At 36.1% G+C, this 25379-nt stretch overlaps 3 protein-coding genes across 7 annotated transcripts in view; 1 reads left to right on the top strand and 2 right to left on the bottom strand.

The window, feature by feature from the left end:
- Positions 1-154: 154 nt before the first annotated feature.
- On the top strand, positions 155-3027 carry Gle1 (Gle1 RNA export mediator). 3 transcript variants are annotated; one of them, XM_089640760.1, is made up of 2 exons: positions 155-334; positions 443-3027. In XM_089640760.1, exon 2 carries the CDS (start codon positions 482-484, stop codon positions 2441-2443), a length of 1962 nt encoding a protein of 653 aa, XP_089496886.1. In that variant the 5' UTR covers positions 155-334; positions 443-481; the 3' UTR covers positions 2444-3027. The 3 variants fall into 3 exon arrangements, with proteins under 3 accessions (XP_089496886.1, XP_089496884.1, XP_089496885.1); XM_089640758.1 differs by having other exon boundaries at positions 155-347; XM_089640759.1 differs by having other exon boundaries at positions 155-358.
- A 1884-nt stretch (positions 3028-4911) lies between these two features.
- LOC149417089 (uncharacterized) lies at positions 4912-8084 on the bottom strand. Its single transcript, XM_089640757.1, has 3 exons — positions 7430-8084; positions 6024-6181; positions 4912-5334 (listed from the first exon to the last, which is right to left on the bottom strand). Exons 1-3 carry the CDS (start codon positions 8046-8048, stop codon positions 5176-5178), a joined length of 936 nt encoding a protein of 311 aa, XP_089496883.1. The 5' UTR covers positions 8049-8084; the 3' UTR covers positions 4912-5175.
- Positions 8085-14473: 6389 nt separating this feature from the next.
- PKD (serine/threonine-protein kinase D3) overlaps positions 14474-25379 on the bottom strand; it is an 86769-nt gene continuing 75863 nt past the window's right edge. For all 3 annotated transcript variants that reach the window (XM_089641177.1, XM_089641179.1, XM_089641178.1), the window contains exons 11-15: positions 24215-24363; positions 22183-22413; positions 21360-21543; positions 20507-20689; positions 14474-20174 (exon numbers count right to left, since the gene is read on the bottom strand). In XM_089641177.1, the coding sequence (XP_089497303.1) occupies positions 19981-20174; positions 20507-20689; positions 21360-21543; positions 22183-22413; positions 24215-24363 (941 nt within the window). In that variant the 3' untranslated portion in view covers positions 14474-19980. The remainder of the gene's footprint in view (positions 20175-20506; positions 20690-21359; positions 21544-22182; positions 22414-24214; positions 24364-25379) is intronic.

Here is a 25379-nt window from a genome sequence, read left to right as displayed (position 1 = left end):
AAGTAATTCGAACAGGGAAAACAAAGAGCTCGTCAGTCATTCGACAATCTCGACATAATATTATTACATGCGTGAAGAGTGACCATAAGCCAAAACTCCAAAACGAATGCTATATCTATGGTCCAAAATTAAACTGATCAAAACTGACGTTTGAAGTTTGAAGTCAGATGTCAGATGTTTGATGAATGTTTGGCTTTTTCGTTTAGCTGGCTGGCATCAACTGGCAGATAGTGGTTTATTTATGAACTGGGATTACCGCTCGCAAGCATTCGTCACATGCAAATAGATAGTAAAAATAAACCTCCAATGAGCATAATATTATAATTTACACTAAGTGAGTTAGTTAAGTAAGTTTTAGGTAAAGTTTCTATCAATATTTGTTTGCATTAACATGAAAGCTTATCGCAATTACGTATTACATTACGTTACTATTCTATTGCAGATTCCATATTGGGGTATTTGATACGTAAATCGTACGAAAATGACTCGATTCCGGGGATTGGCAGATGTCGACCACGAATTTAAGTGCCTGAGACTTTCGGCTCTAACAAATGCCATCCAGATAGCTCCTTATATTAAGGAAACCACCATTGGTCCCGATTGTTTTCAACCCAATAATAAGACTTCACCCGATAACCAAACCGTCAACAAGACTAATGGAAAGTATAGCCCTGGGAGTGAGGACAAGAGGAAGTCTAAAACCCCAGAACAAACAAAAGACAATAGGACAACGCCGAATGCAAAAAAAAACCCTGAAAAGATAAAGCAAAGTGCAACAGTTCCTTATGAAAAGTTACTTCACGAATGTGAGTTGAAAAGGCGGGAAACTGCGGACTTGATGTTCAACAACATGCTCAGTAAGATGGTGGCCAAGAGAGCAGAGATGATGACCAAGTTCTGGCACCAACAGGAGCTGGAATACGAGAAGAGATCGCAAGAGCGGAGAAACCGGGAGATTGAGATCCTGCAGGAGTGGGCGCTCGGAGACCGGAAGGCCAAACTGGAGCAGGAGAAACTAGACGTAGAAAACAAAGCTCACTCCGAAAGGATGAGAATACTTTTAGAAAAACAGCTCGAGTCCACTAAACTCTTTGAAAATCTTAACAAATATCACACCCAAATGTGCACTTTTTATGAAGAAATCACAAACATCAGTACTTCAGATAATGCTATTTTCTCAAAACTCCTTCAAAAGTTTGAGCCATCCTTATCTTCGATACTTTCTTCGATGAACTTGATTACGGAAAGGTGTAAATCTGGTGTGATCTCCCCTGAAGAAGTTGAAAAGGCCGCTTTCTTGACATCAAAGATGAGAGATTTAAAAACACACGCATTTGTTGAATTTGAAAATGCCACCAAAGTGAGTGAAGAGGCAGCACAAGAAAGTAAAGTAAAGCAAGAGGAAGTGTTAACACCAACCATTGAAGTTTCAAGTATTATCGCGGTGAACAATAATCAGAATGTTCCAAAGTCGGAAACTCAAGTTAAAGCTCCCGTTAAAGTTAAATACTGCAGCGACAAATCTCTCAACCAGTACGTGGAATTCAGACAATTCCTAACCACCTACGAAGCCAGCTACAAGGCATTATTAGAAGATGATTCATTAAAGAAATTCAGATTCGACCTTCAAAAAGCTGTGAACACCCCGGTCAATGCAATCTCGGCTGTAAATGGGGGACACCTTAAAGATAAGTATGATAAACTACTGAAACTTCTCAGCGGGGATCGGGTGCGAGTGGGAGACATTTACGTGTCCTGCGCTCTCCATCCTCAAGGCATACCGTACTGCACAGATCTGTTGGCCAAGAAGCTAGTTCAGCAAGGAGAGCATCTCGTCTCCAGCAGTCCAGATGCCGCTTATCCTATAGCGTCTGTTATCATTGCCTTATGGGCGCGCTTCCCCGATCTCGGAAAACTGATCCTCGCTCATCTCCAGCAAGACTGTCCGTACCTCGTCCCTATGATGATGCCACAGTGCCAGGGACAGTCCGATGAGGACTTCTACAAGACAAGGGGATACAGATACAACGATGACGGCACTATTGAGAAACAAGACAAATTTCTCAAACGCATGTCCGGAATTTTCAGGTTATGCGCCGCAATTTGGGTCACAAAGATGCCCAACAGTGTTAACTGCGCCCATCCCCACGGCTTAGCGCACGCTTGGAGATGGATGGCGGCGTTCATTAACCTCGACCCTGAAGCGGACATCAGTGCTACGCTCCTCTTCGACTTTTTAACAGTCTGCGGTTCGGACTTCTTTAAGCATTATCGCGGACAATTTGTTAAAGTATTAAATCACCTCATAACTGACTTCCGTGCAAGAATAGACAAGATTGATGAAGGGGGGCCTAAAACCAGACTGGAAGTGTTTTTGCAAAATGTTGTCAAAGACGGTCGCATCTCTCCTCCGTCAGGTATTCTGCCAGACAGATTGTGGTAGGAGATTTTATTTTAATATCGTCGCCAAGCGTGTAAATACCTCTATTGTGAAAAAATACAAATCTTACAGGAGAGTGAACAAATCAATTTTGTAGCCGGAAAAGGTGGACCTTCAAATAATAACTAGCTGTACCCCGCCACACATTGCTGTAGCTCAGTCTGTCTGCAGATAGAGAAACAATAGCGCGTGTTGCTTTTACGTCCAACAGAAGGCGCTGTTTTTAAATAAAAAAAACATATTTTTCCCTGTCACAGGCGACAATAAGCATGTTTTTACGTTTCACACTTGACATATATACAATATAAACACATGCGTATTCGAATGCAAAGTTATGTCAAAATTTCAAACAATCCATGAAGAACTTTCAGAGATTTAAGATTTTTAACATTTACAGTTCATTTATTATAGATGATTATTAATGTACACAATAAATAGAAGTCTTCCTTAATTTTCTCGCCTAAAAAAGCGTTTTTTCACTGCCCTATAAAATGTAAATTTTTTCACATTTGAGGTATTACAGACGGATATGTAGACTATATTTTTCAAAACCCATAATGTTTGTCTAATTGTTCGTATGTATATATATTTACCATTATTTGTTATGAGATAAGGATTATGTTGAATGTTTTTAATACGGGTGATTTTTATTAAAAATTTATGACTACATAATATAATTCTTTTATTTTTATTATACATATTATCAACGCCCTTGTGGGCGCTCTTACATAATTTTTACATTTTACATGATTTAGTAGACGATATAGAAATCAGTATTAAAAATTGCATGTAGTTTCATAATACATAATTATACAAGTGCATAATACATTACAAAGTGTATAAATCCACACATAGCTTCTGTGCAATGCTTCTAAATATTCAAGTATTTCTTATACGGGTAAACTTATAAAACCGATCGATTCTTGAGGTGAATTGGTTTCAAATCGTTTGCAGGCGAAAAATAGGTGCTTGTATGTGAGATAGTTGGTCTCGGAATAAGTAACTCGATGAGGTGCAGGAGTTCATCATAGTCTAGTTCAGAGTAAATTATTTTAAACAAAAAAGTTAAGTCAGATATTTTTCTGTTATTTTCAAGGCAGGGCTGTATTTACGCACAGGCTATCAACAAGGCAGCCTATGGGCCCGCGCAACAAATTACGGTTGTGAAGATATTATAAATTTAATTAGCTTCACAGTATAGTGTTCTCTGAAATTCTCTAGCCAACCCCCTTCTCAACATACTTAGCCAGAGCCGTCCTGGTGAATTGCCAAGGTGCTGATAATACGTAATAGTTCTAAACCACCGTTCAAATTATAAATCATCCATATATTATTGTTTACAGTGATCACCTACCTAGGCATCTACTGGTTTTGACAGGGGTGCCAAAATTTTACTCATGCCAGGCGCCGTTTGGCTCAGGGCTGGCCCTGTACTTAACAAAACACCTCATTTAAGTACATACAAACTCATTCTGAAATCGTGTCCTACACACCACAGGATTTGCCTAAGGGTCTACAAATCCTAAACATGGCCCTGTTTCAAGGGTATATATTCTAACAACTCGAGCGATGAAGATTTCCAGGTGTTCGTTTTTGATTAGGTGATTCGATTTAATTAATACCATACGTTCAAATATTAATACAGAAACATATGAGCTGCTTACTGCTGTTTAAATCCAATGAATCCACCTAGATTTCACCATTTATTCTGCATTTTTGGCTTTTATAAAAAATAAAAACCTTAAATTTACAATTCATAAAAATCACCTAATAGATTTGGGTATTATTTAGTATTTTATTTAAATTGGTATGTGCAGTTTGAAGTTAATAAGTTAAAATTTGAACCATGCGTTTTCATATATATTCAGCTATGAGTATGCTTCATCTAAGGTTATCCTCAGGGCCTCCTGTGTGGAATTAATATTTCCTGATTCAGCAAAAGTTACCTGAAAACTGGAAATTTCAAGTCAGTTTTGGTTCGCTGCTTCAAAATTTTAAAGAAACCAAAACCGATCGGGACCGGTTGCAGCGAGCCGAACGAGCCTGTTATACGAGTAGTTCTATGAACAGTAGACCTCGCATCCAAAAATGAATGTTTTTAATTTTCTCTTATTTTTAATCAAAACAAAAAATTCCTCTAAATTCATAAGATTTGTAAGATAGATTTGTAGATACCATAAATAAACCACTCAGATCCTCTCTTATATATTTTGTATAACATTTTTAATTTCAAATAAGGAATTATACAATATTTCCAAAGAAAATGTTATCATCTCAATGAAAATTCTTTTTTCAAACTTTCTTCAGGAGGTAGGCAGGTACCATAATACAAACGTGAAACATCAAAACTGATTCTTATTGAAGGAAGTGAAAATGTAAATAAATTAGTATTTATATTTTTTATAGTAAAACATTTTTTTATTATTAAAATATAATTAAAAATTCATGATCATTTAAAATAGATCCCTTGCCAATTTTAGTGAGAATAGTAACAAATATACCGCACAGAGTTTTGGCCGCTGGGTAGAAAGCCGACGAGTCACAAGGCTGGCCGAATTCTTGAAAGAATGTTGTCCCGTCTCAGCTCGCTTGCTACATGCACGAGGCGGTTTTACATCAACAATGCAAGATCAACAGCAAAAGATGTGTCAACAAAGTCCAAATAAACACATTTCACATTTGGAAACAGAATCTTCACTGAACAATTAAAATAACTACAATAATCAAGTGATAGTTTAATTATGTTTAAAATCTTCCATCAGTTGCAATATACGAGCTGTGGTTTCATTAGGTATTCCTGGCTTGAAGGTAACATCGGGCAGAGATCTCGCCATAGCGGTCACCATCGGAGTGTACGTCATCATCTTCTTTGTTTTTAGCACGTTGATCATTTGCTGGAAACATGCAATAACAACAAAGGTGTAACAAACTAAAAATTTAGACAGTGCATAGTAACATACTGATCAGACTTGTCCATAGGCGAGAAGGCCTAATGGTTAAGATACTGGGAATTGATCAAAAGGTGGCAAGTTTCCATTTTCACAAAATACACCAAAATGGGGATGGTGCCATTGACTGGGATGGTTCGTAAAAATGTGTGGACATAAAAATTTTAAAATTTACATGCCTTTGATTGCTAGACAGTAAAAAGTGTGAAACCAGGCTGTCTTACGTCGGCCGATGGCCACTCAAGTTTCCACCTATCTGCTGGAGTGAGAGATAATTGGAGGATTCTTTCCACTTCCATCCAGAAGGGTTTTCGGGACTTCAGACGGCATGCACGGTGAGAGACGGCATCATCGTGCAAAGGTATTGAGCTTTTTTACAGCACCTTCTTGTATTCCCTCAGTGTTTAAGAGTAAGATAACCTAACCCGTAAGTGTACAAAGCTTGGCGCTCAAGTCTATGCACGCAGCGAACTACTGAATTTGATGTATGAATACTGGCGAATTATATAGCTTGATTTTGTGCTTTCAACTAGCAAAAATAACAACGAATAAAAGTAGTTGTCAGATAATCGAGCAGCAATTACTGAGAGAGTACGGATTGATAAAGGAAGTAATCAATTTATTGTATAGTTTACCATGACAAGTTTTATCAGGAACACAGCGAAGGTAAGAAAACTGATGGACATCAGGGCAGTCTCGGCCGAGGGGAAATCTAGGTGGTGCTCGTCTCCCTTGATTCCTCGCTTGACTCTCTCCTTTGTGTTCCTAGGCCAGATTATACCAATCTGTTGATCTTGGAAATGGAAAATAGTTCTGAGTTGAGCATTTTAATAACACATAACTAGACATTGGATTATATGAACTATCAATGTCTAAATAATACAATAAAAACCGTAATATCGTCTACGTTAGTTCAATACCGCGTACGAGCCAATAATTTCGAAATGCGATTTTTCGGCACTTTCAGTTAAACTACACGAGTCATATTGATTGGCGTAGACTGCTTGCACTCGGTTAAAGTCAATGCCACGAATTAATAATCCCCACTACATAAGCAAGCAAGACCGCGTATATCTTTAGATACAATACAAATAATCCTGTGGCAATATTGTATATGCGCCACAATTAATTTTACTTAAACGTACAAATAGTAAAATAATATTTTATTATCTAAAACAGGAACAAAAAATACTGTAATAAAATAAAAATAATAATACTTAAATATGTACATTTATCAGTTACTTCACATACATATCATCTAACAAATAATAATGCACAGACGTAATGTGGGCATGCTGAGTCTGTTTTACAGTTGTTTTTATTGGAGCCTGCTCTAACGAGCTAGCAGCATTGGTCCCCAGTACATGTGCGTACAACTCGAGGTACAAGAGCGCAACACCCGTTCACAGTTGATGTTGGATTCATGAGAACGGGCCGCTTCTTCGACTAGTTTTTGTGTAAGATGTCTCGTACCGGCATCGGTTTTTCCTCCTTCATTAAAATATCTCTTCCTACCTTAACCCGCCTCACAACGCTGCCCAACCGGGTGGCGACATAGATCCCCTGCCTTGACACTGTACAGACATGGGCGCTCTTGTGTGGCGTTACATAAAAAAATGCTTATACAGGGTGTCCAGGGGTAAAGTGCGCAAACGTCGGGAGGTGTAATATCTAAATCTAAGTAAATAAACAATATTATAAGTAGAACCTTTTACTTTTTAACAAAGAGTTTCCAACACTTAAATCTGCAAAGTAAGGTAGATATAACAATGATATTTTACAAGTAAAAAAGATCATTCACTTTTTTCGAAATTTCAATGTTTTAAGGTACAAAAGTTGAATTGTGTGTCCATACACAATTATATTCTATGGAAAAATATTTTTGAATAAAAACAATGGAATTTCGATAAAAGTTATTTTTCTTTTTTACTTCTACCATCATGTAGAATCACCCCCAGAGGTTTGGATACTTTACCCCCGGACACCCTGTATATTAGTTAACCATCACAAATAAAATTGAAAATAAAACATGTAGCCTTACCAATGTTAATTAGGATATTATCGTGAATGGTTTTCAAATATTCAATTTTCCCTTTCAATGCATTGGGGATGTTTGCAAATATTGTTTGTTGAATTGTCTTTATTATGTTTGTAAAATCTATTGTTTTAAAAATGTCGTGTTTGGCATTTGATTTTATGTTTTGTCGAGTTTTTTCAATTTCTTCTGTTTTTGTTTCATTCTTTATTCGAACATCTTCATTTAGAAATTTTTTCTGAATATTTTCACCCGGGATTTCAGAAATTGCCATATTTTTGTTTAAATTTTCATTTTTATCTCGTTCACTTATCTTCATCACAAAGGTCTTATCGTTTGCATTAAATATGTTATCAAATAGACTTGTTTTCCGGTTTGAAAATATGCTGGAAAAGTCATCAGAAAAAGGAGAGGTTTTGGATAGCGATATATTCCCATTGTTTTTGTTCCTTTCGATGCTAACCTTCACAAAATCTTGACTATAGTTAACACTTTCCTCTGGCTTGTTATCACGGTGTAAAGATTCTTCAGAGAGAATTTGTTCCATATTAATTTCAGGTAATTTTATCCACTCCGCACCACAGGAACAAATAAATAACTGCAGTAAAAGGTGAAAATAAAACATTTCTACCTAAATACAATTTGAACGGTTGGGAAAGCTATCAGCATGTTTGCTGTGAACTTGCAAAAGATAACTAAATGGCGATATTTTGCAGAACTAGGCAGACACATTGGAGTCATTAGTTCAAGCAGAGAAGGCAATTAATGTGCCGTGACATGTGACAGAGCACTCACCTGTGTAAGATTTGCTCTGTTACTTACGAAGTACTTACTTAACGACATATTTAATATGTCAATAAAATGGTCTATGCATCTTCATTTGCTAGTTCAAAAAAACTTCCTTTTTTATCTATGGTTGACAAGTTTTTCGCAGAAGACAAACATTCTCAGTTTACGAATAACCTGACAATATTTGAAGCCTCCGTACCTACCATCATTAAATGCTGTGTTTATGGCTTGTGTTATGATGGAGGACTTGACTAGCAGAATACTTATTGGTCCTTTTTACCTCTCGGTCAAATAACTTAATTAGATACTGAGCAACTTTAAACAACAATTTCTTGCAAGCAAGGTATTTCTGTCAAGATTTCCATATTGTCAGTCAAGATTGAGCAAGATTGTAGTGTATTGCCATGTGTTGACGGTGAGTTTGCCCGGGTACCGATATTATAACAATATTGCCGGGCTTTGGCCCAATCTATTTCCTTCTCACTCTGTCACAATTGTGCATCTCTGTTCATCATAATTTAGAAATTCTGAATAAATAATTTACAGATTTGTTTTCAAATTTATACAAGTTTGGTGGAGTTATTGAGTTAGGAAATTTTCAATTTGGGAGGCGGGTATCGGTAAAGCCGCCCCGGGAGCCAATTAATGGAACTTAACACCCCTGCCATAGGTCATCCCAAGTGCCCAGGCTCATGAGGTGAGGTTTGTCTTGATTTTGACGACGAATGCATTTGCCCACCAACTTCATGGCGGATCGGGAGAGACTGGTTGAGAGAGACCTTTTGACCGCTCCAGCCGGACTCGCCCCGACCTATCACCTCGCACCGCAGTGGGAGGGATGGATTCATATGTCTGTCACTCCTAGACACATTGATCCCCAGATTCCTGCCCATCCCTCAATGATGCATACCTTTTTCCTTCCCAGAACTTCCCATCCTTCCTACCTAAAAAGACATTCCACACAGCGTCCCCAAATATGATATAAGCCTTGAGGGAATTTTTTTTTCTCAGGGCCACCTGTGTGGAGTTTTTTTGTGTCGTGAATTTTATTTTATGCATTACGACAAACTTGAAAGGACACAACAATAATGACTATCAACGCCTTGCCTTGCTAAACTATTGTTCGACAATAGGCAATAATAAGCAACTTACCTTTCACGTTTCCCAACACCTTTAGGGGAGTAAATAAAAAGAAACAGATGATTGGGGAAACCTTCATCCTGTAGTGGACACACAACGGAGGATCAATAAAACCAAAGAATTGCTTAAAAAAAGGATATTTATTTAAATTTACCCTTTCCCATATATATTTGTATATGTTTAAAATGTTTGTAAATCTCTTATGTATTAAAAACAAAAGGCTTATTTAAAACTAATACTATTTGCGAGTGTTTGCTTCCAGCGTAATATTCTGTGGGTCCAGACTGTTCATAAACAATAATTATTAATTTAATATTGGATTCGTCTCGTCTTCATATATATAAGGCAACTTATCCCAGGGCAGTGGTACCCGCCCTCTTATATTACTCAAATCTTCTGGAAAGATCAGTAATTCAATCTTAAATATGTTCATTTCTATTTGAGTACAAAATACATATAATGTCGGTGCTCACAGCAAGCACTCTACTGCCGCGGTAAGTTAAAACACAGTGTCTCCCTTGAGACTCAAGGAACTGAAGAACACTGTGTTTTTACTTACAGCGGCAATAAACATATCTGCTGTTCAAAGCCAAAAGGAAATGAGTGACAAATCATTATTTCACAGGAGAGCAAAAAACTCAATCAATAATTTTTATGTCTAGTTTTTTCAAGATTTCAATATGTATTATTCATATACAGGATGTCCGGGGGTAAAGTGCACTAACTAACATGATCGTAGGAGTAATAAACTTAGATAAATAACTTTTTCCGAAATTCCAACTTTTTTTTTCGCATACAAAAAGACATACCTGCTAAAAATCCTTAGTGTGAGGTACAAACTTATCCGATAAATTCGCTGTGAGCTTGCCGAGAACGAGGTGGCAACATTGTGATCAGCCCGTAACCATTGAAACCGCGTGTAAACAATAACATTAGGCCGAGTGTTTGACATTTACAACTATGCTACAATTCATATGTTTTAAACCAAATTCAAAAGAGAACTGTAACAAAATCAACAAAATGTAGTTAAATTCATCAATTTAACGAATTTTCAAACTGTCCACTTTCCATGTGTATTTACATCATGTGGCCCGTAAACCTAAATGTCTGCCGTTCTTCGTGGATGAAGCCGAACATTGTCACAGTAATTAAAATTACGCACAAATAAACGCAATGTCGAAAGTACATCTTTGGAGAAAACAAGCACTGAATAAAGATTTTTTTGTTATTTGTTTTTGGGGTGTTATGCCGTGTTGCGCTAACTCCTTCTTTAGCCAACGTTTCGGACAGCATTGCAGTGTCCATCATCAGGGCAGATGTGTGCAGATGATGATGGACACTGCAATGCTGTCCGAAACATTGGCTAAAGAAGGAGTTAGCGCAACACGGAATAACACCCCAAAAATAAATAGCAAAAATACTTTTGGCCGTGAAAATCTTAAATCATATTTGACTGAATAAAATTAACAAGTTTTTATTAAAATAATCAAGTTTTTAAAGTTAAACACTGCTAGATACATCAAATTATCAGATCCATTGTGAATAAAATAAAAGTTATTATCACAAAACGCGGCAATTGAATAGACTGACGGAACGACAGCGTTTGGACGCAGTATGGTAGATTTAGCAATAGCGCAAAATAAAAGACCAGACCCACATGGCGGACCAATTTTACGTTTATACCTGAAAAGTACCCTAAAAGTTGAAATTTCAAAAAAAGTCATTAATCTTTTTACTAGTACGTAGAATCACCTCCTGAAGTTAGTGCACTTTACCCCTGAACACCCTATATCACCTGGGTTTAGATGATTTTTTTTATGTCTAGGTCAAAAAGACATTTTCATTGAACCTCGTCTGTGTAAATTCAATAAGGCAGAAGAACCATTTGTAAAAATGATCATGGATGACAAAAAATGATCTAGGAATATACTGCCATCATAAGCACAAAGGCAGCTAGGAACTTGCAAAGGTAACTGTACTTTTTATTATAATAGGTGAAAAGTTTGCATATAAAATGTGACTTTTGCCAAATTCCAGCTGTCTTTTTGTTTATGACAGCAGTTGTGGTTGATTATGTACTGGGGATGGTTCATTCGCGGTATTGACTTTGACCGTTTACAAGCAGAGGTCAATTTCAAAATTGCTGTTTAACCGAAAGAGCTAAAAAAAAGAAATTTTAAATTATTGACGCATACACACACGGTATTGAGCTTAATAGACCATATGTTATCATTAAATATTTCAATATATCCAATTTTTTAAATACACTAGCAAAGCCATATTGCTAGTCGTAGGTTACCTAAAACAGAGTTTTAAGTTAAGTTTTGAATACATATAAGAAGAAAAACATTAGATAATTAGTGCATTATAACCACTAAAACACCTGCGAGCATCTGCTGGCCGAAGTATGGTCAATTCGAAGAGAGTTTTTGCACATCTGAAAAGTAGCGATTTGTCATTTTTATCTTTTTGGCTTTGTCGGCGATACCAAGATGGCTGCTTTTTGCTGCAGCAGATGTGTACTCAACTTTTTGTTTCATTTGCGCCTTAACACTAGTTTTGATTCATAGTACTAATACATTATGATAAATAAATAACAATACACAATATTAACAATGCAAATAATGTCAACTACATTTTTTCACAACACAGACGCATTACACATGTAAACAAACATTTAATCTTATTATCCATATATTTTCTTTATAAATATTATTATTATACTAGATTTATTATTTATGTAAGGTTATTTCATTTTACGCATGATTCATGGAATAAAGAGATACGAAAATATCAAACAGCAAATAAAACAGCACAACCATAAAATATTAAGCCACAATTTCTGAATTTAGACTCATTGAAATAGAACGCCTAAATGGTCTTGAAGTATGGAAAATGGTACCAAATTGGGCCCAGTGTGGTCTGGTATACGAACCAAAAGATTAAAATAGAAAAATAAATTAGAGGATTGGTATTTTGGTAGCTGAAAAATAACAAACTGAACTTTTAGATTGTAAAATAAATAAATTAATGTTTAAATGCGAATTCAGCAAGGAGTGTGTATAAATCAGAATTTTGTGGGGTTCCATCCTCTTTGATTACCCCTGGGGAGGAATATAGTAGTCCAAGAGAGTGGTCGTACATGAAGTCATCGTTCTAAAGAAAGATGTTTCGCCGATAACATATGTATAATCTCTCTCTGGGATTACTATAGCATGACAGTATGTCACTTTAGGTTTGTTTTATTTGTATAAAAAAAGGTTGTTTTCGTAGGTTCAATTTGTTAAACAAATATATTTTCGACCACACTCGGCACGAAAAAATCACTTACGTGGTTCCTGATCACAACTTGTAACCGGAATGATGACTATGTATAATAAACCCCTTCTTCCACAGGGATACACAAGTATCCGATATGGTCTCTCGATCCATCGCCGTGCGCCGCAGTGGCAAGGATATATTCATACGTCCGTCACTCCTGGCCACACTGATCCTTAGATACCTCCTGTGTGGGGTTAATATGAAAATTTAGTTGCCGACATTTTGTCAACTCGTCGCCGACGCCAGTCTTCCGCGACCAGAAGGGCGAGGGTTTCACCATTCACATTGTTGAGACATTAAATCTGGTGACACTTTTGTCAGACATTTTGTCACAATGCTGGGGTAACAATGATTGGTGGCGACATGGGTCTCGTAGTTCAGTAGCGACATGTACGGATTTTGCTACTACTACTTGTGTATCCATGTGGAGGAAGGGCCTAACATGACTTAATTAATTTCATTCGTGGATATTGTGAAGATATTTTTTGAACTAAGGAATACTACATCAATGGGTTGTAAATAAAATTTATCAATAATAAATTAATGTAAAAATAATTTTTACTTTTTGCTTTAGTAATTTAATAAATTCTTTGTGTTTCCATACTTTTTACACCGCCCACTTCCCAAATGGAAACTATTCATTCTATTAATTATTGTTTGGTCATATTTTTACTATATTAATATAAAAAATAATGGAAAAATAGGAGAATTTTGTCAAGAATATGAATAAAACAATGAAACATTGACAAAGAATACTTAAATACCTAAATGGAAGACAAAAATTTGCAAATTTCAAAAATTCAGGTTTTTTTTATGACAAAATTATCATAAACTCTTCTTCGTTCTAAATATAAATTAAATGACCGAATCCTCACCGAGAGTTCGTCTTTATTTTGACAAAAAGGGATCCCTCATTTTACCAACACTTTTTCACAATAGTCAATTTTACCCTTTACTATAACTTCAGAAAAACTTTAATGCAAAACTCACATTACAGTTGGATTCCAAAATGATTCATATAAAACTCACATTACGGTTGATTTCAAATATTCAATGCAAAACTCACAATATGATGGACATCATATGATTAATGTATAACTCACAATACAGTTCACATAAAATAATCCGTACAAAACATAGTTCACGGTTGACATCAAAAAATCACATTACGGTTGACATCCATAGTAATTATGCAAAACTGACATCAAATAATCCATCAAAAATTAGTTCTTCACGGTTGACGTCAAAAAATCACTTTACGGTTGACATCCATAATAATTATGCAAAAAGGACATCACGGTTGACATCAAATAATCCATTAAAAACTTAGTTCTTCACGGTTGACGTCAAAAAATCACATTACCGTTGACATTCATAATAATTATGCAAAAATGACATCACGGTTGACATCAAATAATCCATTAAAACCTTAGTTCACGGTTGACGTCAAAAAATCACATTATGGTTGACATCCATAATAATTATGCAAAACTGACATCACAGTTGACATCAAATAATTCATTAAAAACTCACATTACGGTTGATATCCATTAAAAACTCACAACATTTGACGTCAAATATTTAATACAAAACTCACATTACAGATGACATCAAATATGCAATCCATTGAAATCTTAAATTATGGTTGACATGGAAAAATAAACGTCAAATAATAATGGAAGCTTTTGACAAATAGATAACTGTAGTCTGAATTAATTCAAATAATGAATTAATTTTTCAACACAACAATAATTCGAATTTAATAAATACTTATTATGCACTGATAAATCATGATTATTAATAAGTCCAAGTATGTATTTCAGAGCAGGGAAGAAAAAAGTCAAGTAATCATTTCTTAAACCAAAGGCATTTACATTTAGGCCATTTTTAGTATATTTAATTATTAATCTAACATTAATTCACAATATGTAATTATAAGGAAAAGTAGTAATTATAAGGAAAAGTAGTACTTAGTAGGAAAATTACAAAGTTCACAAGTTACAAGGGTTAAAAGATTCATTATTAATTATTGTGATTTTGTTTTTAATTAATGTTATTCAGGAGAAAAGTGTAAATTGGAATGTTTATTATCCACATTCCCTCTAAGCTTTAAAATTCTTAGAGCAAGCATAACAGACCACACAACAAAGTAAATAAGACTGAATATTCTATATTCCTATACATGTAGTCATGTTTATCTACATGCAGTCATGTTTTATGTCTCTCTACATGTAGTGTTGCTTTATCCCTCTCTAGATTTAGTCATGTTTCATGTCTCTACTCTCTATGTGTAGTCATGTTTTATGTTTCTCTACATGAAGTGACGTTTTGTGTCTCTCTGCACGTATTCTTGTTTTATATCTCTCTACAGTTAGTCACGTTTCATGTCTCTCTACATGTACGTGGTCATGTTTTATGTTTCTCTACATGAAGTCACATTTTGTGTCTCTCTACATGTAGTCTTGTTTAACGTTTCTCTACATGGAGTCTTGTTTTATGTCTCTCTATACGTAGTAATGTTTTAAGTTTCTCTATATGTAGTCAAGTTTTATGTCTCTCTACATGCAGTCATGTTTTATGTTTCTCTAGTAGAAATGTTTTATGTTTCCCTACATTTAGGAAGTCATGTTTTATGTTTCTCTATGTGTAGTCTTATTTTATGTGGTCATGTTTTATGTTTCCCTACATGTAGTTATGTTTATCTACATGTAGGTAGTCATGTTTTATGTTTCTCTGTATCTAGCCATGAAAGCTCCATAGATCATGGCAGAAATGGTTGAATGGTTGCATTGAACTAAAAATTCCAGAGAGAAAAAATCCTATGCAAATTTCATGATTACGTGATACCGGAAATCACCGATAGCGAGACATTCAAATAGGTTTTCTGCTTTATTACGATGTTAAATTTATTTATCTTTAAAAATAAAGAAAAACACTCCCAGGTCACGAATAACCAGGCAATATTTGAAAAAACTCCTGTTGCCGTAATTATAAGCAGAAACCGTTGCTTGTGCAATATAATGGAGAACTTGGCTAGCAGAGGAATTGAACTCATTATCCCAGAGTCTAAACTAAATTAATAAATGTAATTGTAAAAAAAAGCCCTTTAACTCAATCAGTTGATAACTATGATATAGAGGTTAAAAAATTAAACAATTATGCCCACTGCTAGGTGAAGGATGCGGCCTTTTCTTTATGTATGCAAATATCGATACACATTGTATTGCACCCCTGACTCTATCGGCTTAGAGGGAATGTTGTTTGTGACTGTAATGCAGTGGTGCACAACCTGCGCCCTTGGAACCTATTTCGTACCACACTTGCACCCCATTCGGCCTGCAAAAGTTTGAAAAATAGGCGCATAGCGCCTGCTAAAAAGGTTGTGCATCTCTGCTGTAATGTAACAAGATTGATGAATATTACATGGAATGTAACAAATAATGTTTCTAAAATATTAGTAAATGCTTGTGGTATATAAAATAGGATTAAGTAAAATATAAAGTTTTTGTTTAGATAGACACACACAATAATAATAATTTTCAGCACAACGGAATCACAAATAATTAATATTAATTTGAGTATTAAGAATTTCTTAGATAAAGTTAAGATAAGAGATGAATTCCTATTTAAATTATATGTAATAATATAAATAAATTAAATGTGCACGTTAAGTTTGTGGCGCAGTTCAAGAATCACTTTAAAATACATAATAAAATATGTAAAAATTATTTTTAACCCTTTGACTGCAGATAACGAACTTTGGATTCGAAGACCTGACCTAGAAAAAAATTATTTTAAATTAAATGCGTTATTATTTCACTATAATTAATATGAAAATATATATAGTCAGTATATTTCCATCTCATTCGAGCAGTAGATACTTTCAGTAGCGCCCTGCTGAGAAACCACAAGAATTAATTTAGCCGAGCCTTCAATTACATTCCCAAATTGTGCATTAAAAAAAATTCTACTCATCAGATAATTAATTTTTTTCAGTAAGAAATAAGTGCATTTTGTTGTGTTTAACCACTCAAGTGATAGCTGCCCAAATTTGGGTAGCACCGCTAATGCCCTTCAGCTACCTAAATTTGGGTGGCACTGCTAATAAATACCCTTAAGCGATAGCTACCCAAATTTGGGTAGCTGTAGGTGATTTTAATGAATAGAAATTAATTTATTTTAATTTTTATAAAACCTAAAAATATGCGATAAGCGATGAAATATGGGTGGGTTCATTGACTTTAAACCATAGTAAGCAGTTAATATGTTTTCATATTAACATTAGGAGGTATGATTTTTTAATGAGGGCGGCCGAATCCAAAACCAAACGCCCGGAAATGTCTATCGCTCAAGTGGTTGGAGTTAATTCTATAATATATTTCCGAAGGGTACTGTGATCGCATATTTGTCAGTCAAAGGGTTAATATAGCAGGGAACTGAAAGAATCGGATTCCCTGCGATAAATTACATAAATAATAATAAGTTTGTATGTTTTATAAATGCATGCAGTTTAGTTTTAAACACGTTTATTACAATATTTGTAATATTATAAGTATGTTAATTAAAGGTACACAAGTAAGTTAACACGTCTACGTATTACAAGAATGAAATGTTGGCAAGGACAAGCAGAGGTTAAGAGGTTTTACTCATTCAGGATTTTAAACTGTGTTATTAGTTTCACGTCTACAGTATTGTCCAGTGTAATGATAATCATCCAAATCATACCAAACTGCATAGTAGAGTTGGAAGCAATTGTCCCTAAACACTGAATAGGCAATACACACCAGAAATGCCTTTCATGTAGATTTGAATGGAAACCAATTTCGCCACTGATTTATTCGCTTTTGGAAACAGCTCATATGGTCTCATATAAATTGATGTATCTCCCTTACCATAATGGTGAGAAATATGGTCTAAGCAGTGTTAGAAAGAGAAAGCCTCACGCTTTATATTCAAATCAAGAAATTAACCACAAAATAATTCAAATGTATACCTTTACGAAACCAAAGGTTCTGACCGCAATTTGAAAAAGATTTATGAAACTTGACAAATCTTTTATTCTTTATTTTTATGTGAAATGACAATAACGTTTGTAATGCATTTGTCTAAAAATATTCCATTTATTTTGATTTTATTGCAAAGCGGAAATACTCGAAACTTCTGACAGAATATGTCAGCGGCGTGAGGGGTTAATACCTTTTGGTTCTAGCCCATTTTCTCTTTCTCTTTTATACTTGCCTGACATTGTGTATAGCCATCCCATTTTAATTCCATTATGGTGATAAAACACAGTTTAATATTGTTCATAAAACACGTCCACATGCGTTGCGTTCTTCTTTATTCTACGCCCCTGAAGTTGAACACTTTTAGCAAAATTTTGCATAATAGGGTATTTTCACTTATAGGGTACTTTCATTTTTATTTATTTTTTTTTTCCTCGAAAAAAATTACGATAATGAAGATATTTTTATTATATATTTAGGTTGACGAATAAATTTTTTATTACGATTTTAAATGTGCCACTTTTGATTTGCCGCCAAGATGACGTGCTCGTTTTTACTCGTCGATTCGCCAGCCGTCTTGCCGTGGCGGTTTCCATTTAGTTGGAACCGTTTTGGGATGTGCAGTTTTAGATTATTTTTAAAATCAATAATTATGGACGAAAATAATAACAGTATTCATAGTTTGTGAAGATAACCCATTGTAATAAGTGGTTGACTGCACTTTTCGTTACACGTGTGAAACTAATAACAACCGAAGATTTCACATCAAAACAAAGCAAAAATTTGATTTCAAATTATTACCGAGCCAAATATTAAATTCGGTAAAATGAAATAGTGTGACTTTTATACAGGCTCTCGTTTCAGAACATCGATAATAGTAAAGCCATTTAATATGTATCTATAAACATGGCAATGTTAAAGATTTACTAAACATTAAGTAAAAACAGCTGCTGAATACATTTTAAGATTAATATTCACTTATTTACATACACGCCTTTAACAGACAGACTCGCACAACACGGAACAATCAATCATTGGCCTTTTATAATGAAATTCCATTTAGTACATTAATAATTCCGATATAAAAACATACATACATTAAAATGCTACGTATCCTTGCAAAATTGGCAAATTACCGTACTAATTTCACGTTACTCGCTAATATTGTGACGTGGCTCTCTCTCGAACCGGCTTAAACCTAGCATTACATTAATCCCTTGTAAAGGTTGGGTTGCTCTCTTCCACTCCTGATCCCGTCTACATTGAGACTAGACGATCGGTATTATAAACATTGTTGCACATTACCGGTGCACTCTTGAAAGCGATTTTTCAAATAAATATCTGATAAAAAAATAACACAATATAAAAATAAATAAACGTAGATATTGGCAAAAGTTGAATGGAAGCTAAACGAAGAATAAATTGTTTTAAAAAATACATCATCTATGATCTTTCTTTCTCCATAATCTCAAATGTGTACAGAACTATACACAATAATTATAAATTGTGCTTTCTTTTCTGTACACACAAAAAATGTACTTTTTTTAGGCCTTTGTTAGTGTATAATAGGCCGTTAATGGTACATTACCACATTGTGAAATACATTATGCCTTTCTTGTCGTTGGGAAGATGCTCGCTATATCAGCACGGCTTGTCCCTCCGGGGGATGTCAGGCTAACGGAGCGTGCCATGAAGGGGTTGTCATGAATAAAGATGCTAAAATAATCTCAAAATATCACAAAATAAATATGATGAAGTAAATTTTTAAATACCCGGTTGCTGAATAAAGCAACGTATAAATATTCTCATAGACTAAGATCCAATTCTAAAATGGTAGTCACAGTAATTGCTGTAAAAAACTAGAAATAGCCTAATTGGTGTTGTATGGAAAACTCTAAGAACATTTAAATCTTTAACGAAGATTCGTCGTAATTCGTAACAAATTGAAATTAAAACTAGCGGTTGGTTGTAGCACTCAATTATTGTCTACGCCTTAGACAAGAGTTTCTTCCATTTAACTAGAGAGGTCTTCTTATTGCATTCGTTTTCAGCGTTATTTCCGCCGCCGAGTCTGTCGACACTTCGACACTTTTTACCCGGGCGGTGAGTTGCCGTCCCCACGTGCCCAGCGTCTCCGGGGCAAATGACCGGACTCTCACCAAGTGTCAAGGCAGGGGTGCCATCGCCGATCCTGTCGACGCTTTTCGACTTCTTGCCGCGTTTAGGATTGGTGAGCTTGTCGTCGGGTATGAAGAGACTCAGGATGAAGACCGGCCGGGGCTTGATGGCGTGCAGGGTTTGACGTCAGGCTCGCGCCATGGCTGCCCAGCGGGTGTCGTCGGACTCGTGCGTGATGTAGCGGTGGCCCACGGCGCCCTCCAGCTGACGCAGGTCCTTCCACGTGTCATAGTCCTGCAGCCACGTGTGCAGAAGCGTCTTGTCCACAGTGAAGCGCTTGCGCTGCTTGACTTGCAGAAGGTTGTTGATGAGATCAATAGCTGAAACGCAGGCGCATAAATTAGAATTATCAAAAAAAAAGGTTTTCATTACCAAATGCTAATGTTATATCTTTCTGCCACAAGATAATGATCGCAAGCATTTAGATGGGGCTATTGAACTTAAGGCAAAAACTCAAGGACCGTTTGGACAACAGCTGAGTGCCGTCGAGGGGACACCCATGTTTCGTTCAGCACCATCTCCTAGCTGTTATTTTCGGTCAAACAACGATGCAAATACTGAAATTTTTGGATTCTTTATAGACAACATTAGGATAAAAGATGTGGTGATTTTCGGAGAGGACTTAAATGCAAAAGTTAATGAATAACCCTACCGTCCAATGAGATCTCCTTCCACGGATTGGGTGGGTACATGAAGGCTGCATTCTGGATCTGCTCATTGATGTCCTCGTCCTCGTTGAAGGGGAACGTGCCACTGAGGGACACATACACTATCACACCCACCGACCACATGTCCAGCGAGCGGTTGTAGCCCTTGTTGCGGAGTACCTCAGGTGCTGGAATTATTGCAATAATATGCATATCAATAACTGGATAGAAGGTAGTGTGTGTGTGTTTGTGGGTTATGGTTAGGTACATAAAATAACTTTATTATGTCATTAAGAAAGTTCAAACTAAAAAAAAACACAATTTCATGATATTTATAAATGCATCATATTAATTAGAGCATGTCAGGTACAGAACTTTATATTTACAAATGTATCATATAAATTAGAGCATGTCGGGGACAAAACTTTATATTTACAAATGTATCATATTAATTAGAACATGTCAGGGACAGAACTTTATATTTACAAATGTATCATATTAATTAGAGCATGTTGGTGACAGAACTTAATGTATCATATTAATTAGAGCATGTTGGGGACAGAACTTTATGAACTTTTGAACAGTACCGAAGGTATAAATCTTCAAAATGTTGTGAAATCTTCAAAGAGTGTGAAATCACGGCACACGCGCGGCAGTACTGCCATTTGAATACCGAGTGTGATGTCACGAGACATAATTGTATACATTTTACCAATGACCACTTTGGAAGATCTTCATAATTTTTGGATATTAAAAATAATATATTTTTTTAAATAGGAGATAACCTCAGTAAAGTTTAAAGTTTAATTTTTGGATGAAATCACACAAATAATATGTGAGGAAATCAGGAGCACCTACCTAGATATGCGGGAGTTCCGACCACAGATCTCCGGAAGGATTTTTCTCCGATGATGCGGGCAAAGCCAAAATCACACAGCTTCACCTGGGGGAAGTCCGAGTCGGAGGAGAGCAGTACATTTTCCGGCTTCAGGTCGCAGTGGACTATATTCTTGCTGTGCAGGTGTTTTAAGGCAACCAGGATCTGGAATAAAAGCCAATAATATATTAAATCATAACTCCATATGGGGTATGTCATCTTGGTATGGTGGTGCTATGTGAAGGGTCTTTTTGAGGAGTGTTTTTGAAGAGACCAATAGCATAGGAGGGGGAAACACAGAGCCCAGCAGATTGTTCTTGTTGAACTCAAGAACAAATTGTAGAAATGACCCGTTCTCAAGTGACAAATGTCAACCGTGCATGAATGTTGGGCGCGCGTTTGTCGTGTTTCCTGACTATCAGCACTGGTGCCGAAGGGTTCAATGACGCTAGTTCCTCGGATCATCTTCCATGGAAATGCTGGTAGAACAAGGACATTGTTCCCACATGAAAACCGTGCTGTAAAGATTGCAATACGTTTGCTAAGATAGAGGAATCTATCAAACGGACCCCTTTGTTTCTGCACACGATAGAGGGTTTTTTTCAAGTATTTTGGGGCTCCAGACTAGAGGTGGCTTAAAAATATTGGGTGACTAGATCTGAAAAGCCAAATGCTTCCTAAACTTCCTCTTTCCCAACTCTTTCCTTTCCCCATTCCCATCAGATCCGCAACATAACCCACTAAATCCGGACAGTTGGAGCAGTTTTGCAGTGTTCATATTTAAAAAAATATTTATTGGCGTACTTGTGTGATGATAAATTTGGTGATGCGCTCGGTGAGACGGCCGCGCTCGTGCGACAGGATCATCTCGAGCATGTCGCCGCGCAGTTTCTCCATCACCACGAATATGCGCTCGGGCGTCTCAAACATGCGCTCTAGATTCACCACGCCGGGGTGCGACAGGTTCTGCAAGATGGCCACCTCATTCTTCAACTGCGCCTCCTGCTTGGTCGGGAACCGCAACTTGTCTATCACCTGGAAATAACAAAATCAACTTTGTTATACAGATGGTATACAAAAGAATAAGGCATATCTATTAATATGTAAATTATTATGTAAATTTGATGAATGGACTTAATTTAATTACGCTGTCTGACAGAAGAACCATTTCAGACCTAATTTTATTATACAGAGTCATGAACAACCTTATTGACAGCCCTGCCATCGTTGCTGCTATTAAACTCTATGTACCGACAAGAAATACTAGACAAAATACAACATTCTTTTGCGACACATATAAAACCAACTATCAGTCAAACTCACTTACCAATAGGATGCATGATTTGGGCAACAAGTTTGGTGGTATTATAGATATATTCCATGATTCCCTTTATAATCTTAAATTCAAATTAAACCAACACTTTGTGGAATCATACAAATTATTGTAATAGATTTAACGATTAGATATGTTATTGTAATGTTTTATATTATATTTTGTTCTTTGTTATTGTTAAATATTATGTTGTTTAAAATGTTTCTTTACGCCATATTCTTCAAAAACTACTTGTATATTTTTTTAAAATTCTTCACTTTTATAACTCTTAGTATAAATTCTAACTCGATAACTTATGTAAAACTTATTTATAATCTATGTAAAAGCCCCTATGGGCGTATAACAACAACAATAAACAATATACCATTTGGAGATTCTACTAAATTACTATATATTTATTTTGTAGAGTAAATAAATTTGAATAATCAATATTTATTATAAAATTAAGTGTACAATGCGCGTGCCACTAAAACTCAGAAATGAGTCCCGGTACGATCAAGGGAGTTATATGGTGTGGTAGCCCTCTATCCCCCATCCATGAAGAAGGTTCCCGTTTTTACCCGAAGCGCGTGCTTTTGAAGATATAAGGGCTGGAAGTTTCGCCCTCCAGATATCTCTAGAACAGTCCAGAACATTCGAGAGTACTCGAGAGCATTCCAGAACATCCCAGAACATTCTGGAATGTTGTGGAATGTTGGGGAATAGTATTTTAGATAAACTTTTAGTAAATTCGTAATTGTGACAGTACATTGGTATCTCTAAGGACGGGTTGTTTCGCAGAATTTGAAAGTTGATTTTCAAGTTCTGTGAAGGTTCTATTCAAGTTCTGTTGTGATTTCAGTTTTGTGAAGCAACTGGCCAATAATTGTATAATTATAGAACTTGAATAGAACGTTCACAGAACTTGAAAACCAACTTTGAAATTTGATGAATTGTTCAAATTCCGTTTAATAACCCGTCGTAAATAGTTTAAAACAAAGTCACTATCCGCATCTGTCTGTTTGTGCGCTTAGTTCTTCTAAACTATGCAACGGAGTTTGATAGAGGTTTTCCTATCATTTAGAGAATTTCTTGGAAGGTTTATTTATATATATATTACATGGATATTATATTTATTGAAAGTAGAGCAACGCCGGGTTAGTCAGTTAGTATATATATAAAGAAGAGTGTCCCGGAGTGGGTTTGTTTTTTAAACAAAGCTAAGAGTTTTATTATGAGATTGATGAAATTCTAAACACTTGACCTTCTAAACAGGAGGAACGTCACTTTCTACATGAGGTTCTGAAAAACCATCTCCCACAGCTTAAAGAAGAATTTTTAAACTTCTTTATGAAATTTTGCACACTTGATGTTCAAAATAAAAGGAAAATTACTGCCTAAATCTAATTTAGAACACTCTGTGTAATGCCCGGGCTACCCCGGGGACTTCAGATTTGTTAATAGCATTGGCTTTGCGATTTCTGCACTCTTAGCTCATGATGAATGAATAAAAAAAATAGTTACCTTAATAGCTACTGCCCGGTTGGTCCGCCGGTGGATTCCTCCGTACACGATTCCGAACTGGCCTGAACCCAATACCTCATCAGGGAAGATCTGGTATAGTTGGGACATGTCTGTCACCCTCTCTTCGGGCATGCCATTGCTGCTTTCCCCTGGAAATCAAATGATTATTTGCTATCACGTGTCGGTATAAAGCATTCACATTGTGACAGGATCAAGTTCCCAAAATACTTGGTGGAAGCAGAGAGACCCATCCGGTTAGCTTTCACTCCTGAAGAGCGGTGGAAACATGAGCAGAAAGCAGCTAATGTGAGATATGTACAGGGTCAGCGATGTGTGAATGCGGTGTGGTGCAGACTGCCAAACGGGTGGTCAAATGGAGATCATACAGGCATATAACCACTGCCTACTAATACATAATATTACAATTATTGCAACAATCCAAACGCGCAAAGGTCAAACCACGAAACGCAGCGCTGCATGCGCCACTCTGACCGCGCCACAATAAAATGTCAAACGCAGAAACCAAGTATGCAAAATAATTTTGACGTCATATTAAAATATTGGTACTATTTTACACAAAAAACTTGCATGTGTGCGTGACAACTCTTTTGTGTTAGTGCATTTAAAGGCCATGCTTTTCGGCAATGCCAGCAAATGTCATCTATTAATTAGTACAACTGTAAATGAAATAATGATAATACAATATTGGCTTGTAATATGCATAAATAAAGGGGCTATGTAATCCCAATCAACATCGGCTATAGCTAGCAGCTTAGCCATTCTTAGCAAAAACTTGCACGAAGGGTGCTGTCGGGAGCAATTTATTCACTGTTTTCCTATTATCTACCCTGATTACGCACGCCACTGCGGTCAATTAATGCATGCTCCATTAATTCCCCACAGGGTTTGATGAGGTCCCGGGGCGACACCTGAGGTCTTAGACTGGTTCACAGCCTAGGACACCTGCCATACTGTAGTGTTGGTAAATATTTGTAGTTTCAATACCGCTCAACAGATGTCATTAGAGTGTGCAGATTTAAGTTAGGTTTATGTAGTTTTGAGATGCCTCCATAGATGGCAGTAGTAATACCACATGACAGAGACAACACGTTGGCCTTTTGGGTCTAATACCCGGTTGGTTACGAGTACAGCCGATATACAGGCT

Source organism: Hesperophylax consimilis, chromosome 16, assembly GCF_061612785.1.
Source record: "Hesperophylax consimilis isolate HC1 chromosome 16, BYU_Hcon_1.0, whole genome shotgun sequence".
Classification (NCBI taxonomy): domain Eukaryota; kingdom Metazoa; phylum Arthropoda; class Insecta; order Trichoptera; family Limnephilidae; genus Hesperophylax; species Hesperophylax consimilis.
This window is presented reverse-complemented; position numbering and strand designations above follow the sequence as displayed.

Bases quoted from the DNA above. Each gene is read 5' to 3' on its own strand.
- Gle1 (XM_089640760.1), top strand. From the start codon at position 482: ATGACTCGATTCCGGGGATTGGCAGATGTCGACCACGAATTTAAGTGC.
- LOC149417089 (XM_089640757.1), bottom strand. From the start codon at position 8,048: ATGTTTTATTTTCACCTTTTACTGCAGTTATTTATTTGTTCCTGTGGT. The intron at 6,182-7,429 runs GTAAGGCTACAT...TCCATTTCCAAG, and splicing joins TAATATCCTAATTAACATTG to ATCAACAGATTGGTATAATC. The intron at 5,335-6,023 runs GTAAACTATACA...GCATGTTTCCAG, and splicing joins TCCTGATAAAACTTGTCATG to CAAATGATCAACGTGCTAAA.